At 41.9% G+C, this 19,610-nt stretch overlaps 1 protein-coding gene across 1 annotated transcript; it reads left to right on the top strand.

Moving 5' to 3' along the window:
* Positions 1-6,799: 6,799 nt before the first annotated feature.
* ddx4 (DEAD (Asp-Glu-Ala-Asp) box polypeptide 4) lies at positions 6,800-18,725 on the top strand (the record flags this gene model as incomplete). Its single annotated transcript, XM_080842575.1, has 15 exons — positions 6,800-6,820; positions 7,331-7,399; positions 9,067-9,111; positions 9,561-9,626; positions 11,633-11,690; positions 11,779-11,924; positions 13,277-13,429; positions 13,870-14,024; positions 15,464-15,593; positions 15,709-15,875; positions 16,395-16,540; positions 16,908-17,007; positions 17,340-17,610; positions 18,272-18,379; positions 18,648-18,725. The coding sequence occupies 15 exons, from the start codon at positions 6,800-6,802 to the stop codon at positions 18,723-18,725; spliced, it is 1,713 nt and encodes a 570-aa protein (XP_080698701.1).
* Positions 18,726-19,610: the final 885 nt, after the last annotated feature.

Raw genomic sequence — 19,610 nt, 5'->3', positions numbered from 1 at the left:
TTATACAACTATACTACTACCAACTAATGGTGTTTGAAGTGTTTTGTTTGTTTCGTTTATTTCGACTTTGTTCATTTTCTGCCCCCCAAATAGTTCATACCTGAGTTTTCGTTATCAAGCGATGACATGCAATGAACACTCAGTAGCCAAGTTGAGTCAGGTTATGTGAGCACATTAATATCTACGCTCAATCTACTTCACGCTACAAAACTATTTGTACATTCCTCCTTCTCCTAATCAAGGCATCTGTATGTTAACATTGTTCTGCAAATCTTGTCAAATCTCTTTTTGACCAAGTAAGTTGATTAGCCTGTTTAAAAATGTGTTTAGCTGACCTAAATTGGGGCAAATCTCGCAAGTTATATGAATGCAAACAAACTCCTATGCAGGGTGTTTCAGCTAAGCCTCTGTCCTCAAAAGTAAACATTAGCCATTTTACAAACTTAACCATTTGCAAAAAGGAACTCATCAAAGCGTTATTTACATCGCAGTCCTCAGGTAAATGGGAATGAATTAAAACAAGCCATGCCAATTAATTTTGACTGCTAAACTACTTAATCGATCAAGGAGTTCACAAACAACTTTCTGTTTCTCTGGCAAGAGATGTCGTTGACGACAAGCAAATCGAGATTATGAAAGCGATTGGATTTGTCTTTAGGATGTTAATGATGATTACCTATGAGTAGTTGGCTTGACAGTTCCTAAACTTAGCCTACCGACTGTTTCACCCGACGAAGTTTTTTGCACCAATGGCAATAAACCGGCTGCTCTTATGTAGCAATAATATTAAACCATTAGCAATCCAGTTCCAGCCTAGGACTTTAAGCTCTTTATATTTCATCGCTTGACATTAGCAAACTGGCTAGCTAGTTACCGTACTGCCTGTTAAAAGAGATAACAACAAATGTAGGCAAATAGGGGTAAAGAGGCTGGCTATTAACGTAAGCCACCTACCTAGCTGATGTTATAAACATAGATGCATCGCCATGTAGCACAAACGTGGTATATTTATAACCGGGAAAAAAGTTACCATCACTCACTGGTGAAGCGCACCCTGTGCCAGCAGTTTGTTGTGCCGAGCAGTTATGTTTGGGAGAAGACCTTTCGGTACGTCAGAAGCACATGCAGGTGGAGGTTTTATTGGATCTGTAGTGACGACTTCATCACGTTCCTTTGTCCTTAACGTCCACAAAACCACAATACCCATAATTCAACGCTGTGAAAGACATCTGATTGCGTTCGCGACTTCAGCTGCCTCACTTGATGGTCAACAGGAGCAACAGTAACACGGGGAGGAGTTGGAAAAGACAGCAGACAAACTGGCCAGTTTCTCCCTGTAGTTGTAGTTTGTTGTAGTGTCCAGCGGGATATTTCCATAGGCAGTAAGAGAGGCTTTTGATTAAAGTGAAAATGATAACTGATTAAATGAATTGTAGTGTTCATTTAATAAATTATTTTTAAACGGGTCAGAATTACAGGTCATATAGGCTACAAGTTGTCTGCACATTTGTATCATTATCCCAGAGAAGACAATAGCATAAAATAATAGTGTAATAAAATGTTTTCTGTGCCACTGTTGAAGAAATCGCATCACATCCAGGTATTTCTCTTCTTTTTAAAACTATTAAACTATGTATAACATATTACACAAACCTCCTTTTATAATCTAAAAAACATCTTCAAAACTGCGCCCCACTTTAACCCTGTCAGGTGCAGAGAAGCTCGTCCACGCCTTTGTCTCCTCAAGACTGAACTATTGCAATTCACATTTCTCTGGGATCACTGGCAAGAACATCCAGAAGCTGAAATACATCCAAAACAGCGCTTCCAGGATCCTGTTGAGAGTCAGGAAATATGAGCACATAACACCAATATTACACTCACTACACTGGCTCCCTGTCTCTTTCCGGATTGACTAAAAAGTCCTAATACTCACATACATGCATACATTTAAATGCATAAATGAGCATGCACCTCTCTACCTGGAAGAACTCATTACTCCCCAGCCTCCACCTGCACCCTCAAATCTACAAACAGCTCACTCCTCCGGGTCCCCAACACTAAGCTCCGCACCATGGGCGACCAGGCCTTTTGCTCGGCAGCGCCACGCTTATGGAACAGCCTCCCTGACCACCTAAGGGCAACGCAGACGCTGTTTTGGCTTTGTGCTGCTGACCCATCTGTTAAACTCCTTAAATTTGCAGACGACACATCAGTCATCGGCCTCATCCGTGATGATGATGAGTCTGCATATAGGCAGGAAGTTGAACAGCTGGCCCTGTGGTGCGGTCGCAACATTCTGGAGCTAAACACGCTTAAAACCATAGAGATGACAGTGGACTTCAGGAGGAGCCCCACAGCACTGCCCTCCCTCACCATACTCAACAGTACTGTGTTGGCTGTGGAATCCTTCAGGTTTCTGTGATCCACAATCTCAAGAAGGCCCAGCAGAGGATGGCCTCCAAACTGGATAAGAACAGACTTCAACGGACAGTCAGGTCTGCAGAAAAGATCATTGGTGCCAACCTGCCCACCATCCAAGACCTGTTCAACTCCAGAGTCAGGAAATGGGCAGGAAAAATCACTGCAGACCCCTCACACCCTGGACACAACCTTTTCCAACTCCTCCCCTCTGGTAGGCATGACAGATCTCGGTTCACCAAAACCTCCAGACACAAAAACAGTTTCTTCCCTCTCACCGTCTCTCTACTGAACAACTTACCCATTGTGGCACTGTGAAATAACCCTGGATCATTATATTAACCAATGTACTATTACTCCCGCAACCATATTTATTTATTTCACCCTTACCCCTTGTATAACCCTCATACTCATACCGTATAGTATTTATTTATTCCTGCACTTCCTGGACTCTCCACTTCTTTGCACTATTCCCCTAGTATACTTTTTAAGACTTATTGGACTGTTAGACCATTGCACTGTTGTATTGTTATGCACTGTTGTATTGTTTTGCACTGTTGTATTGTTTTTGTGTTGTGATGTATATTTTGTGTAATATGTGTAAGCACACTGAGAGCCACTGTACCAGGACAAATTCCTTGTTTGTGCAAACTTACTTGGCCAATAAAACCTGATTCTGATTCTGATTCAGACACAGGTCTATCTCTGTAGGGAAAGAGAGACATGTTGTCAGACACTTTATGAGCTAGTATGAGTTAATTAGCCTTATTAGCTAATATTATTATGAGCCATGTTAGTGGTGGAAACTAAAAGTTAACTTTGATGTGGATGCTTGCCCCATAGGATTACATTGTGAAGCAGTTTTGTGATCGCCGGTGACAGGGTTCTAACCCAAGACTAAACCAATTAAAAAATGTGAACCCCAAAAGATTGGGAAATAGGCCCCTCCTAAAATACCGGAGTTCTCCTTTAACAGCCTTTATTAGTAATCCCAGGAAGTTTGATACCACTGTCTAACCTGGAGGTTTTATACTTTTTTTCACTTTTCACTATGAATCAGTGTTACTTTTATGTAATATTTCACTTGCTGGGGAGGGGGGGGGGGGCTGTCATTAACTTATTTGGAATGGTTCTGCTTATACTTCTCTTTAAAGATGGCTTTAGTGATTCAGATTTGCAAAAAGTTGTTGATATTTTAGATCAACAGCCAATCAAATTACTCCCTCACTTCTGTGCTCCTGACGTGTTGATTGGCTGTGATTGTTTATGCCTCGGTTTGAACCACTATGTTTGTTTCCCATTTACAGAGCAATGACTACGAATACCAGAGTTTTTTGGGGGGACAACCATTGAATGGATAGCTACATTGTGAAGAGAATTTCATGAATTGACTATAAAGCGTGGGAATTAGAATTGCAGACTTTAAGCTGTGTCGATAAATCAATCATATGTGCCTTGTTAAATAGGTTTTACATATTCCTGAAGTCAATGTAAATTGACAAGAAAATAAGGGACAAACAGTGGTGTGAGATGATGCCTATTGATGGTTGGGAGGCTATGTGAAAAATCCTACTGTGTATATAGTGTGCACTTTATATATAGGTACAGTCATTGGGAAAACCAACTTTTTATGAAAAATTGAGTTAACAGAAATAGATCCGAGGGGAAAACAAATATAGGATGTTTTAATGGATAAGTTCATGATGTCTTATAGACATTAAAGGTCAGACAGGCTTCAGAATATTAAAACAAATCATTTTATGTTCTTGTTTTTTCAATACCTTTCGGATACACAGTTCTGAATTGTATATTTAATCCATAAAAATATAAAACTTATATATATGACCTTTGAACCTACTTGCATTAATCCATTTCCCGCCCTGTCGATGGTTTTCACCGCGTGACTTTATTAGGTCTTTCTCTTCACTGGATCGCAGCGCAGCTACAGTGGCCACGGCAGGAGACCCCTCAAGAAACTTACGGGCAAGTTTTACAGGAAAATGTATGTTCACCACGATGTTCGATAAAAAAAGACTTATTAAACACATATCCCTGTGTACAGCAGTACATAAATGCAATAACTGGCAGTACTGAATGTTTAATAACATGTTTTACAAACTAGAAAAATGAATGTGGTGTCTCACTGGCATGCAGTGTACCACATGGTTAGCCTGAATTGAGCAAACTCATGTTAGCTAATGACTAGCTAGTAGCATTTGGTTACTTAACCTTGTACAGGGTACCCGCGAGGTCTTAAAAACTTGAAAAAGTCTTAAATTTAGTATTGATAATTTAAGGCCTTGAAAAGGTATTATATTTTGTCAACCGGTCTTAAATTTCGTCAACAGGTCTTAAATTTCGTTCATCAAGTCCACATTTGTTTATTGTTCGTTGTGACAACGAATCTTAGTACACCCAAACGTCGCATCCAAAATACAAGGCAACCTGTATATGACTCTGAACTGGCTGAGATGCTGACACGATATAGGATAAAACTAGCTAACGTTAACTATTCACTAGCTGCGCTAGCTAGCTAGACAGTTATCTAGGACACTGCCCTGTCAGGGACAGGGTAATGCTAGTTAATAAGCGTCTGCTATCACAGGCAACAGTGGAGCGGGGCTTTTGGGTGATTAAAGAAATTGAAACGTCTAACATTTAAGAACACACTGTTGTACAGGGATGCAACAACAGTTTCAGCGACTGCCGTTTTTTTCACGGCAGTTTGGGTGACTTGATTATAATTTTGAACAACATAAACCCCTATACAGATAAAATAAATTAACAAGGATAGCAAAACCGATTGAAAACGGCAGAAAGGCGTGCATGACAGGACGTCAGATCAGTGACACAGGCAGTTTTTTTCCCCATTATATGTGAAGGCTGAGATATTCATAACACTTTATTCAGTCTTACTGGTGGTCCTTTTGTAATACCAACAGGTGCACTTCGTTGTTGCTATGTACTGTTCTCACTACGTGTTTAGCATTACATCGCATAACTATGTTTCTTGATAACAGCTGTTGCCATTTCCACGAGAGGAACATTTGAATGATGTCAAAGTAAAAGTCCAATACTAAACGGTGTTTGTTTCCATAACAACAATGCAAGTAATATACATTCAACAGCCTATTTTGCTACATTTTTGCTACATCTTTTATTTGGCATGTTGGTGAGGTTATTATTTTAGAGGACCATTTCTCAATGGTTTTGTTATTTAATGAATGTTTGTTTATTAATAACTTATTTTTAACAAATAACTCAATTATAATTACAAAGAGGGACATTTGCAACTCTATCACAACTTCCACTTGCTTCCGCAATTAAATTGCAACAAACACCTCAAAAACACAGCAACTTTAATGGAAAAGCTCCCGCTATAATAAGTTGGCTGAACTCATCATACTGGATGAACAGATTGCTGCCAAAAGCGCAGAGCTCCAAAGGCTGTAGGATCTGTTGTATTACAACCGCACACAGGTTCACCCACAGACGTATCCAGACACGCATGCACACACACACATGTACACAAACACACACTCACACGTCCACCCCTCATAGTTATTGTTTTAAATGGTTGTCTTACGATTACATTTTTTTTTTTTTTTTTCATAAAATTATGCATATCAGGAAAGGTGCGATGTTGGTCTTAAATTTCATCTAAAGTGGTCTTGAAAAGGTCTTAAAAAGTCTTAAATTTGAGATGAAAAATCCTGGGGGTACCCTGTTGTAGATAAGTAGCCAGCAAATACATCGAAGTTGAATTTAATGTTGTAGGATTATGCTAAGGAACCGACTTAGCCTTAATTTGCATTGAATAGATAAAGTTGAATTAGTAGTCTATTGACAATATCTTTATATGCCAGGTTAAATTAGGTCTGGGCTACACTTCATTAAACATAGAACGTGTTCATCCAACAGGCTAGCCTTTTTATCATTTCAGTTAAAGCATCTATTAACATTAATCAAGTCAATGCTTGGTAAATTGGTACAAAACTATTAACTTCACGTTTGCTTGGTAAACGAAATGGATAATGCTTTGGAACATAATGTGATATGCAAATCCATCCCTTGCTGGCATTGTGTAGCTGTTTCTGGAGGTCGATGTTAACGAAGTAATTCGCAAATTGTTGACATTTAGGAGTACTTACAGACTTTCAAATTAAGTTTGAATAGCTAATTTGAGTTTTGTCGTCATCTGTCGAACATGTGCAAGGGATTCCCCGCAAAGGAATAACGTTAGCTCTTGAACTACTAGTGCTAGTTTCTAGGCTGTGTTAGCGACTGACATGCGCTATTTGTCCCAGTGGTTGTACTCTGTCTGCACTGTCTAATGTTGGTCGCCATCTTTCTCTCTCGTTGTTAGTGATTTGCAAAAATGGACGAATGGGAAGAAAAGGTAAAAAAATAAGTGCTTGTGCTGGTTTTAAGTTCAAGGTACATTCTTTTTTATACAGGTATGTTAAAAGCCACAAACAACCGGTAAACGAGTCTTTTTTTTTATTTTCAGGATGCGGCCCCAACTAGCACTATCTCAAGTTTTGGTGAGTCCCCCCTTTCCCTCCTGGTTTTAAAACTTACTGTAATAGATATGGGTCTACTTCCCTGAAAGTATGTCTACTTTGGTTGTCACAATCAAATGAGTGCTAGCTCGGGTGGCCGAGTGGCCATGTGGGGATTTATGCAACATTTAAATGCTGTTTCATGTAAATATTGAGTGTTTATGTGGGAAATGGATTATGGATGGTAAGGGGTGTCATGTTTTATTTTGTCATTTAGGCGGTGGAGGAAACTCGTGGAACAGTGGAGGGCAGAAAAGCAGCTTCTCCAAAAACGGTAAGTGAATTTCATCCGTGACTCATTTATTGAGTGATGTGTAACACTAACAGACATTATTTGTGGTCTCTAGACAACGAGGGTAGTTCCTGGAACAGTGGAGGAGGAAGAGGAGGATTTGGGGAAAGAGGTGGAAGCAGAGGTGAATCCTTGACACTAAAATCATTACAGTAATCTTTGAGTGTTTTAGCACCTGTGAAAGCAGTGAGTCACTTCTGAGTGCTTAAGTCATGTGTATGCGCATATGATCACTCGAAGAAAGTGCAAACAAAAGTGTGTGTGTGAGAGCACAGACAAAAATGCGAAAACACAATTACCTTTATAAAATATGGATTCTACAAGGTACAGCAATAATTGTAGGTTTATTACCCACACTTATCCAAGAGACCTATGAGGCCTATTTGACAATTCAAATGAAAGTTTACTTACCAGGGATGCCTTTCTTGAATGTGGAATTATATTTTGTCTTTGTAATTCTGAATGCTGTTTTGGCTACCATGAGTGTTGCAGAACAGCCATCTTTTTGTCAAATGTGTGCACTGGAGTTAAACTGTTTTCCTTGTCAGGCCGTGGCGGAGGAGGAGGCGGATTCAGCCGTTCATTTTCCTCAGGTCCAGTGTGAACATTCTGTCAAGTAACATATCTTAAGATGTTTTGTGAAAAGTTGAATGGTCCATCTGTAATCTTACTCTGTGACTGAGAGTCTGAGGCTAAAGAAAAAGGATAAGTTAACGTAAGGGCAGTTTAAAAATCGTGAAACCGGATCTTTGAAGCTCTTTTTCTGTATTACAGGAGGTGGTGATGAAAACGGAAATAAGGAAGGTGTGTGTGGAGGACTGTTTGTTTCCTGCATGTTCTGTGTGGATTTGATTGTGTGTTGCCTTAAACTCTGCAAAGGTCTGATCTCTTAATGTCCGATGCAGATGGTGATGGCAGCTCATGGAATGGTGGGGGCAGAGGGGGGTTCCGAGGCAGAGGCAAGTGTTATCATCCGACCAGCAGGAGTCTGAATAACTCAATTTAATTTGTGTTGCCGTGTTAATTCAGTTTTCCACACGCTTTGACTCGATGCACATACAGTAGATTCATTAGAAACACTGTTTAATTCATAGCACTCTGAGACTCTACTGAATGAAAAGTGCGTTCAAAGTAAAATTAGTTGCACTGCCTTTGAACCTGTGTTACCCTTCCCATGGTTTCATAGGCCAAGCTGCAGTGCAACAGTAAGTGGTCTTGTTACAACTGGGGCTTCTTGGCACTTTCACCAAGTTACTCTTTTAAGAGCAAGCTACATCTATGTCTAAAAGGAAATAAAATGAATTATTATTTATTTATTCAATGTACCGCGCTCACTCAGTATTGGGGGGGGGAAATACAGTTAAACATTGATGGTGAATGTAATTACTTGAAAACTATTTGAATGGGTTCAACCCAAAATAGCACACTGTGCTATGCTACACCACTTGGAGTGTTGTGAATAATTCACTGTATTTGAAGGGTTTTAAATACGTTCAAATACTTTTCAGTAAGTAGTCCAATATTGATACTGCCACTGGATGGTGCAAATTGACCTACAGGTTTTTTTTTAGTCGAGGGATGAAGCTGTCCTCTGAATTTTACCCTAGTTTTGAGCTTTTGCGTTGATTCTAACACGGTATTGGTACCATTTTATGATGGACAAAATCATAGAAGTATATAGTGAAAGTTATGAGTAGGTGGTCTTTGTAGCACAAAGGTAAGATTGCTTCTCGAATATGTCCATACAGGTGATGCTTAAGTTGTGCAAACGGTCTGTTTCTTGTTTTTCAGGTGGAGGAGGCTCAAGAGGAGGATTTAGAGATTCGAATAACTCTGGTATACAATCTATACTTAAACTCTGGACAAAAATAAATCAAGACAAGAATAGTGTAGTGAAATCCATATGAATAGATGGAGTTTGTCACACATATAAGTGTTTGCATTCTCCAGTATGAATTGATCATTGTTAATAATTATAATATACGACATTATAACATTCATCAGAGTGAGTTTGTTTCTATTAAAGTGCTTCTTTTGTTGCAGATAACGCTGAAAACGGAAATGACAATGGTAATTTACCCATTTTGGATAACTCTGAAACAGTTTAGTCTTGGAACCGTTAAACATTTGTAGCACTCTAAAAGTAAATCTCGACTGAAGGGAAACTTTTGTTGAAATTGAGATGTTAATGATATGTCTGTTATATATATTTGTCTATGATGGGTATGGTTTCATTTGACCTGCACTGGATGGCACTGAGGTTTGTGAACTGAATCCATTTGCAGAATTCAGAAGCGACTTTGGAAGAGGAAGAGGACGTGGCAGAGGGGGTGGCGGTGGCTTCCGGTCAGGTAAATGGTTGCGAGGATTGGTAACAGCGTTTCCTGTGAGCGAAAACCTAAATGTCTGACCTATATATGTGTGTGTGTGTGTCTTTAAGATGGAGGAGGTGACGACGGATTCCAGGGGAGTGGAGGTACGTTGGGCAACGCATCAGTCACTGTACCAAGATAAGCAAGCTGTGGGAGTGTGCTCATCATCACTGCTAAATATCACCTCACTCTTGACTCACTCTTCATATATTCTTGTCCAGGTTTCATGGGAAAAGATGAGGAATTCGTTCCCAGAGGTGACTGCAATGATACCCCCAAATAGAGTTCTAGCTAGTATCCAGGTAGAATGTGAGGTAGAATTCTGGGGGCGGGGGTAGAATGTGAAAAGGGCCGGTGTGGTTCCATGCCCTTCCTTTCTGAAGAAGAGTCTGTGTGGTACAGATGAGAGTTGAGTTAGTGATGGGCCTGCCTTGTATTGTTGCACGTGTCTTGCAGACTGTTTTCATTGAACTTGCAGTAATGGCATGACTTAATGCATCGGTATATACAATAAGTTGTCTTTACAGTCATTAGGTAGAGTAGTCTAACCACTATTCCTTTTCGGAATGCTCCAGAAGTGCAGTGAGTTAATAACGTATTATTTGAGACACATGGCTATTCCAACTGTGCTGGGAACAAATTCACCTACTTAAAAACCAACAAAGCCTATGTTACAATGGTAAAAATGATCTTTATCAAATTCTCTTCATTAGGCCCTTGTGTCCAGAGAGCATAAATTCTTAAAAAATATGGATCTGTCTAGGAAGAACATGCATCACATGAACTGGAAATTAACTGACATTAATGTGACTAATGTAGCCCATTCATCTACACTACCCATAGTGCCTACGGCAAACGATAAAATACAAATATGTCGCTACATATGAATTCAGAAATCTTCAAAATCAAGGATGCACAGGTTCATGACATGCGGAAGCTACGTGCGAAATCTGGTAACTAACGTCAGGGAGATACGCCCTAGACAGACTGACTGACAGACCCACAGACAGACACACAGAGATTTATGGATTTATAGATAGATTAATGTGACTAATGTAGCCCATTCATCTTAGCTTTTGGTGCAGAATTTTACATTTAACATGCAAAAGACACGTAGTGACTCAACTGAAGACCTCTTAGATCAGTTGAGTCACTACATAGGGGTGTGATCGGCAATTTAATATTACTGTTTAATAAGGAACAGTAAGCCATTCTAAGAAAGTGTAACATGACTTCATGTAGCCTACCTATACAGGTGAAGGTGTCCATCACCGATAAATTTGGTGGTAATTGATCGCTGTTTTTGAACATTGAGCCATATAGCCTTTCCTTTGCGTGTTCTAGGCAGCAATGAAGAGGGCAGTGCTTAATACAACACAGGCCGAACTTCCATATTCGTTTTCAATTTAACTTTTTTGATATGAGATGGTGTGTTCGACATGTGAGATGTCAGACACATTTGGTGATTGATTGATAGCTGTTTTGGACCATAAAGCCACTTTAAGCTTTCTCCTTATGGGGGTCAATGGAGAGGAAAACAACCAGTTTGAAATGTGGCTGCAACAGGTTGTCTTTAGGGAGGGTTTTCTACTACATTTGAATCTGAAGTTTAAAACTGGACTCAGATTGCATAGGCCATCGTAGCTGTTATGGCTTGTTTGTCATTAACCTTTAACTGCTGTGTACTGTGATGATTTGAGCATTGGTTGCCTGATATACTAGTTAAACCACTAGAATTTGGGTGTACTCCTGAAACCCATAAAGAATGCATGGAATAAAACTTTTTAGAATGGTGTAAAAATGTGTTCTTTAGAATGCCTGGTGTAGAATGTGTTCTTACAGCTGTTAACAAAAGACAGAGAGAGAGACTTAAGTAAACCGAGTATGAAACAAACGTTGGTAGTAGTTTGTGGGTTATGAAATGAAATCTATGTCTGCCCCTGATGACAAGTTTCAAACTTCTGTTGCTGTTTGTATCTCTGTAGGAAGAAGGGACAATGACAATGAAGGTGGTGGAGGAGGAGATGGAGAAGATGACCGTGAGTTTGCACCACATGATTGCCCAGGAGATCCAGTCATTATGGCTGCTCCTTCCTGTTGGTGTCGGTACTTAAAGACTTCTGTGCCACAGGTCCAAAGGTACCTATGTATGTACCCGCCCCACCCCCCGAAGAAGAGGATGCTATCTTTGCTAAGTTCGCGACGGGTCTTAACTTTGATAAGTATGACGACATCTTAGTGGATGTGAGTGGAAGCAACCCGCCACCAGCCATCATGGTGAGTTTTTGTTTTTAATCTTTTGCATCAACTGTGTAAATTAGATATTTAAATGTATTTGCATTTAGCACAAAGCTGCTTTGACTGTAACTGGAGCCTGTATGGTTGCTCTCGTTAGGCCTAAAATGAAAATAGTTTTGTTGTACATTGGACCTGCTGTCGTTTTACATAAACATGAACATTAACTCCAGTGGAGGGCCTCCAGAGCAGGCAGTGCTTGTCCAGCTTAATCTAAAAAAAAATATGAATGAATTTCAACTGTATTGTTACGGGAAATATCTGTGGGGTAGCCTTGGTCTCTCCACACACTATCTAATATCACTGTTTTGAGTAAAGTTTTGCTCCTTCCGCCCTCTTGTGGTGGTTGCGCTGTCCTGCAATAATGACTCTGGAATTGATGTCAAACTAGCAGCAGCTTGTTCAGTCCGATTGAGTGTGTGTTTTACTTTTGATGACAGGACTGGTCTCATGTACTAAAGTGTGGCTTGTTAACCTGGCGGGTGATTAGCTTATGTGTTGAATGTTTATGCATGCATAGTTTATTTTGTACTGTATTTGTGTGAGTGTGTGTGTGTGTGCGCAAGCGTATTGTGTATATAGTACGGTATTGCTGACAACAATAGGAGACTAGCTAGGGTTAAATACTTGTATAGATCAACATGGTTACAACCAGCCATCTTAAGCTGACCTAGAATCAGTTATGATGCTGCCTGTGTTATGCATATGTGCAGGGGTTTGTAAAATAATACGTTTTCTCTTTTTGGTTACTGTACCGTCAAAGGAAGGCGGTAACAGGCGTAATAAATAATGTTATGATTTTCACTGGAAGTTAATTCTATTTCTCACCACAGTCAAAAAACATTGTGATGTTGGGAGGTTAGGTGTATGTTGAACAGCTTTAAGCAATCTCTTTTGCATTTACAGTTTACATTTTGAATATGCTCACATAGAGATACAGTTACTGCAAACACAGCCAGAGTTTTCTGTCCAACTTGAGTGGGGTTGCTCTCTTCTTGGCTGCCATCTCTGACCGAAATCTCTCAAACTTATCAGTAGCGATCGCTGTGCTACAGCGTCAGCTAATCAGCGACTAGGTTAGCGTCGGCACTGCTTGCCTGTGAGGCAGTCACATCATGCCGCTGCTTTACCCTGATCTGAAATTGTAACCATATTTGTTTCACATAATTCTGTAAAACTACTTTTTATGAATCCTGTGTTTATAGGGCAGGGCTGAGTAGCAGATTTTATAGTCACTCATTCTTTGAGTGATGTGATGTGGTGTTGCCTATTGTTCGCGACTAAAGGAAGTGCTGTCGCAAGAGGTTTCTCATTTCCTGTGTTTCTCTCCTCAGACCTTTGTCGAAGCAAGCCTGTGCGACTCGCTGAGCAAAAACATCAGCAAGTCAGGTTACGTCAAACCCACACCTGTCCAGAAGTATGGCATCCCCATCATCATGGCCGGAAGAGACCTCATGGCCTGCGCCCAGACTGGATCAGGAAAGACCGTAAGCCCACCTCTGTTTAACCAGCCACCATTTGTTTCTCTGCCATCACTGGGAAAGATATTAGGCCATTCTCTGCCATCTCTGGGAAAGATATTAGGCCATAATACTAAGATGAACAACTGTAAGCCCACCTCTGTTTAACCAGCCACTGGTTGTTCCTCTGCCATCTCTGGGAAAGAGATTAGGCCATAATACTAAGAGGAACAACTGTAATGTAATTCAATTTTATTTTATTTGTATAGCGCCATAACAATACAATTGCCTCTAGGCGCTTAACAGAGCCCAGAGCCTAAAGCCCACTTCTGTTTAACCAGCCACCGGTTGTTTCTCTGCCATCTCTGGGAAAGAGATTAGGCCATAATACTAAGAGCTGATGTGGTCTGAGCGTGTATCTGGCGGTTGGAGCTGCTAACCACATCACGTGTCACTTCCTGCCGCAGGCTGCCTTCCTGTTGCCCATCCTGCAGACGCTGATGAGAGACGGCGTGGCTGCCAGCCAGTTCAGCGAGCAGCAGGAGCCGGAGGCCATCATCGTGGCCCCCACCCGGGAGCTCATCAACCAGATCTACCTTGAGGCGCGCAAGTTTGCCTATGGGTACGAGCTCTCACACACACCTGTGCTGTCGTAGTCCTATGGGTACGAGCTCTCACACACACCTGTGCTGTCGTAGTCCTATGGGTAGCAGCTTTCAATCACCTGTGCTGTCGTAGTCCTACAGGGTACGAGCTCTCACACACACCTGTGCTGTCGTAGTCCTATAGGGTACGAGCTCTCAAACACCTGTGCTGTCGTAGTCCTATAGGGTAAGAGCTCTCAATCACCTGTGCTGTCGTAGTCCTATGGGTACGAGCGCTCAAACACCTGTGCTTTCGTAACCCTATGGGCAGCAGCTCTGACACCTGTGCTGTCGCAATTCAAGACATTTCTGTAGATTGCGAGATGGCACTAAAGTGGAAGAGTGGGCTAATAGTGGAAAGCAGAAGTTGGCCTTGCAGTGCTCACACAGTGCTCATATAGTTTCTTGAGAAGTCAACCAGTGGGGCGTGTATAAATGTCACTGAACAGAAGCCAGTAGTTCATGAGTGAGACCTGTAATCTCTTCTCACAAGCAGAGGTGGTCAGTCTGAGCAGACTAAGGGCCGATCTGATGGTACACCGTGGAGTTCCCTGCCCCCCTTTACTGTCAGGGCTGACTGGTAGAAATCTCTGTGTGCTAATAATAATATAATAGTCAAAATCAGAATACGTTTCGTCATTTAGCAGACTCTTTTATCCAAAGCGACGTACAAAGGAGAGAACACTCAAGCTATGATTAATAGACACCTAGTGTAACGATAAATACTACTTTACATAAGAAACAAGAATGGGAGCATTCAGAGAATGCAAACCTCCGCCTTGTGACCTTTGACCTTGACATCTGAAACTCTAATCAATTATTGCCATTATTTTAACCAATCTCCCCACAAAGTTTGATGGAAATCGGTCCATGCGTTTCTGCGTAATCCTGCTGACACACAGACAGACAAACAAACATACAGGGGCGAAAACATAACCTCCTTAGCGGAGGAAATAAAAAGTGCAGAATGTAACTACTTTAAGTGCAAGTCAAGTTCTAGTTAGAGGAGATGGCATAACAGGAAGGATAAGGAGGGCCAGAAGAAGGGCCATGACCATGAAGCATTCCTGAAATGTGTGTCAAAGCGTTCCCATGTGTCGTGGGATTGTATAGGAGTTTTCCATTCCTCCGTTAGTCTGTTTTATGCTGTTAAATACTACTTCACAAGAAAACTAAGAGAATGGAAGTGTAAACTACTTTGCAAGAATGAATTCCACGCCACAGGACGACACCCCGCACCGCCCCACCCCCCCCCCCCCCCCCCCCCCCCCCCCGTACTCACCCACACACAAAAAAAAGTTCCGGCTCAGGAATTGTAAACTACTTTACAAGAATGAATGTCAATTAATGTTAGACCACCGGAAGGGTTAACTACTTTAGTAGAGTAAATGCGTGTTGTGTCCCTTTGGCTGTGCAGGACATGTGTGCGCCCGGTGGTGGTGTACGGAGGCATCAGCACTGGGCACACCATCAGGGAGGTGCTGAAGGGTTGCAATGTGCTCTGTGGAACGCCAGGAAGACTGCTGGACATCATCGGAAGAGGAAAGGTGAGGCCTGCTTTCTGATTGCAACCATTGTAAACACATAAAAAGATTTAAGATAATGCGATTAGTGTGTGTGTGTGTGTGTGTGAACTCCACTGTGTGATTGTGTGTGTGCTAGGTTGGATTGAGTAAATTGCGTTACTTGGTGCTGGATGAGGCTGACCGCATGCTGGACATGGGCTTTGAGCCGGACATGCGCAAGCTGGTGGGATCTCCCGGGATGCCCGCTAAAGAGGAGAGGCAGACCCTGATGTTCAGCGCCACTTATCCTGAGGAAATCCAGAGGTCTGCACCAACTCCTGGAAATACTGTTTTGTTTTGTTGGTTTTTCATGGTGCCTTGGGACTGTCATTTGTCTCTGTGTGTGTGTGTGTGGGTGGGGTGCATTTTCTCTGCTGTGAGTTTATTTCATTTGGGATTGAGAGATTCACAGGGGAAAGGACTGTACTGTACTTGTTTTGTTGGTTTTCCATGGTGCCTTGGGACAGTCATTTGTTACTGTGTGGGTGGGGTGTATTTTCTCTGGTGTGCATTCTGCTGATGCGGCATGCCTTCATTTAATTTGTGCTTAGGATTGAATACTGTGTGTGTGGGTGGGTAAGTGGGGTGTATTTTCTCTGAGTTTATTTCATTTGGGATTGAGAGAGATTCATAGGGAAAGGAACGTGACCTGACCTCACCATGCCGGGATACAAATATGTATTGGGATATTTATTCATCAGGAAGGCTTACAGTTGCAGTGTGCAAGGCCCTGCCTAGACTAATGGAGGTAATGTGATGACGTTAACTTGTCTCTCGTCTCAGGCTGGCTGCTGACTTCCTGAAGGTGGACTACCTGTTCCTGGCTGTGGGTGTGGTGGGAGGAGCCTGCAGTGACGTCGAGCAGCTGATCATGGAGGTCAACCAGTTCTCCAAGAGGGACCAGCTGTTGGAGATCCTGAAGAATACAGGTGGGCTTCCTTCTCACAGGTGTCTGGCTGAACATTACAGGTGGGGTTCCTTCTCACGGGTGTCTGAACACTACAGGTGGGGTTCATTTTCACAGGTTTCTGAACGCTACAGGTGGGCTTCCTTCTCACGGGTGTCTGAACACTACAGGTGGGGTTCATTCTCACAGGTGTCTGACTGAAAACTACAGGTGGGGTTCATTCTCACAGGTGTCTGGGATGGGTTGGCTTTAAAGGCTGCAGAGATGAACTGATGGACATGTGAAAGGCATACGGCTGTTCTTGTGTTTACACTTCTGTGTTCTTGGTGAAACGTGATTGGTGACTTTGGGAATGTTTGGCTGCTGACTGATATGTGTTTCGACTCTAGGAAATGAGCGTACAATGGTGTTTGTGGAAACCAAACGCAAGGCAGATTTCATCGCCACGTTTCTCTGTCAGGAGAAGTTGCCCACAACCAGCATCCATGGGTGAGTGTTAATCTTAATGCATTGAGGATATGGACACTACAAAACTACTGATAAGGGATTGGGGATATGGATGCTACAATACTACTGACAAGGCATTGTTGCGTAACATTCTGCCATTGGTAATAAAAGCAGAAGGAAGTGGTAACAATAAGGTAAACAAGAAGGTTACTATAGTTAGAGTTAATTATTTGCCCTTAACATTTTTCACTGTGCTGTCTGATGCTTCCTTTTCACTTGTTTGGCAGTCCTCACTTATGACAGGATTAGTGGATATTATCCAAAAAGAACAACGTGAGAGGTTTTCAAATGTAAAAAATCTTGTGTTGCCACAGAGACCGTGAGCAGCGGGAGAGGGAGCAGGCTCTCTGCGACTTCCGCACTGGGAAGTGTCCCATCCTTGTGGCCACGTCCGTCGCCGCCAGGGGCTTGGACATTGAGCATGTGCAACACGTGGTGAACTTTGACCTCCCCAACAACATCGACGAGTATGTGCATCGCATCGGGAGAACCGGTCGCTGTGGTAACACGGGTCGTGCTGTGACGTTTTTCGACCCAGACGCAGACACCCCACTAGCTCGGTCTCTGGTCAAGGTCCTTTCAGGGGTAAGTACGAGAGAATTATTACCATTTCCCCCAGTTGTCTCGCTTCAAGGCCCAGTTGTATTAAGTTATTAAATTATTCATTATTCTGTTCAATTTAGCCGTCTAATTGCCTCTTAGCAATATCCTCGAACAAGGATGTGGACACACACACACACACACACACACACACACACACACACACGCATCTAAATGGTTAGCTCAGTGTGGGGCTAGACCAGAACCTCACTTAAATGAGTTCTTTATGAGGTCTGTGTTCAACATCCTGTCAAGGGGAGTGGTTGGTAACCATTGTCCTATACAGAAAGCTGTTGGGCTCTTAGTTGTGGGCCGTGTGGCATCTGGAGCTTGACTGTTCTTTAGTTTGTTTATTTGATGAAGAGGGACAGTGTACATTAATAAACATTGAAATGTAAATGCACCCAATGTAGCCAAAAGGCTAGTTTCCATTGGCAGTCCCCCTTCCAGAGTAAAAATGGCTAAACAACTTGAAAAAGGCATTAACATGTACATCAAACATAACATTGACAAAATAAAATCCCAATATATAAGTTCTACTGCTTACCCACTAATGCTCACATCTTGGTCGACAGAGTAGCCGTTTTTTTCCCAGGGGTCCAACTCTTTTTTTTTTTTTTTTTTTTTTTTTTTTTTTCATTCCCAGGCCCAACAGGAAGTTCCGGAGTGGCTGGAGAAAGCAGCCATGGGTGCTCATGGGTCCACTGGATTTAACCCGCGGGGCAATGTGTTCGCCTCCACAGACACGAGGAAGGTGAGGAGTGAGCGACTGATCATTGAGAGGGTTGAGTTGGCATCGGGTCTCTGGCGTTAGATCGCCTACACCTGACATCTCCTAACAATGATATTGTGTATCAGTTTTGTCAAGTAATGTTTGCTTTAGATGGAATAAAATCATTATGAGAAGGGAATGTTGAAAGAAATAAGTCAAATATGTATGACCTCAAAGGTTTAAAAGGACTTTTAAAACATCTTCTGGATTTGAAGCGTCGCTGAAACTTGCTCTGGCGTGTTTTTCTCAGGGTGGTTCCTTCCAGTCAGACAAGCAAGCCCCGGCAGCAGGCTCGGGCGCTGCGGCAGACGACGACGAATGGGAGTGAACGGAGAGGACGTGTTTCTTGTTTTGTTTTGTTTTTATAATCAGCAGTTCTCCTTTTTTCGTTTTATGTTCAGATTTTATTTGATTTAATTTTTTTATAAGAATTTTATTTAATGTTTACAAAGTGTTAGCTCGATTTAACTGGTGCAAAATGTAATGCCGTTCAATTCAATGCAGGGTGTATAAATCATGATATTTTGTATAATTTAATTATTTGGCACTTCTTGTCCACACTGTGAAGAATGACGCTAACTTTTTTCTGTGTCACTTAATTAGTGTAGTGCTCATGGGTCGAGCCCATGGGCAAGCTTGTAGCACCAAGATCACTCAGGTTTGATGAATGATGAATACTCCTTGCATTTGAACGAGCATGCCTACATTTTGTAAAGACATGGTTTTGTTCTTTATCTCCAGTTGCGTTTTCCCTTTTCTGAGGCCCAAGTCGGGCTTTCAATGTGCAAAATGGTGGATACTTAATAAAAGTGTCAGCTTTGTGTATGTGTGGTATAACATTTTTTGCAAAGGGAGAGGACTTGGTTGGCGTTGGAGGTAGAGGTGTCGAGTTAGGGTGTGGGCGGGAAGAAACTGTATAGGGTGGAAGGACGGGACTGAAAAACACATGTATACAATTAAACTAAAGCAAATTGTTTGTAATTATACAACTGAATTTAAAAGTATTTTAGACAGCACCGAGAAAAAACCTGCATTTCACATTAACGGACGCAAAATTGGTATATTGCGGGCGGCACATTTTCATGAGTGCAGGCACGGAAGATCCATCCCATATAAACGTCCATCTACTGACTGTTGCGGTTGGGACAAGATATTAGCTTTGCGGCACTCAACAATCCATTCCGCGCATGTAGTGGGAACATCGCTATGATCA

This window comes from Sprattus sprattus (assembly GCF_963457725.1).
Source record: "Sprattus sprattus genome assembly, chromosome: 7".
Classification (NCBI taxonomy): domain Eukaryota; kingdom Metazoa; phylum Chordata; class Actinopteri; order Clupeiformes; family Clupeidae; genus Sprattus; species Sprattus sprattus.
Note: the sequence above shows the minus strand (reverse complement) of the source record. Positions and strands in the feature narration are given on the sequence as shown.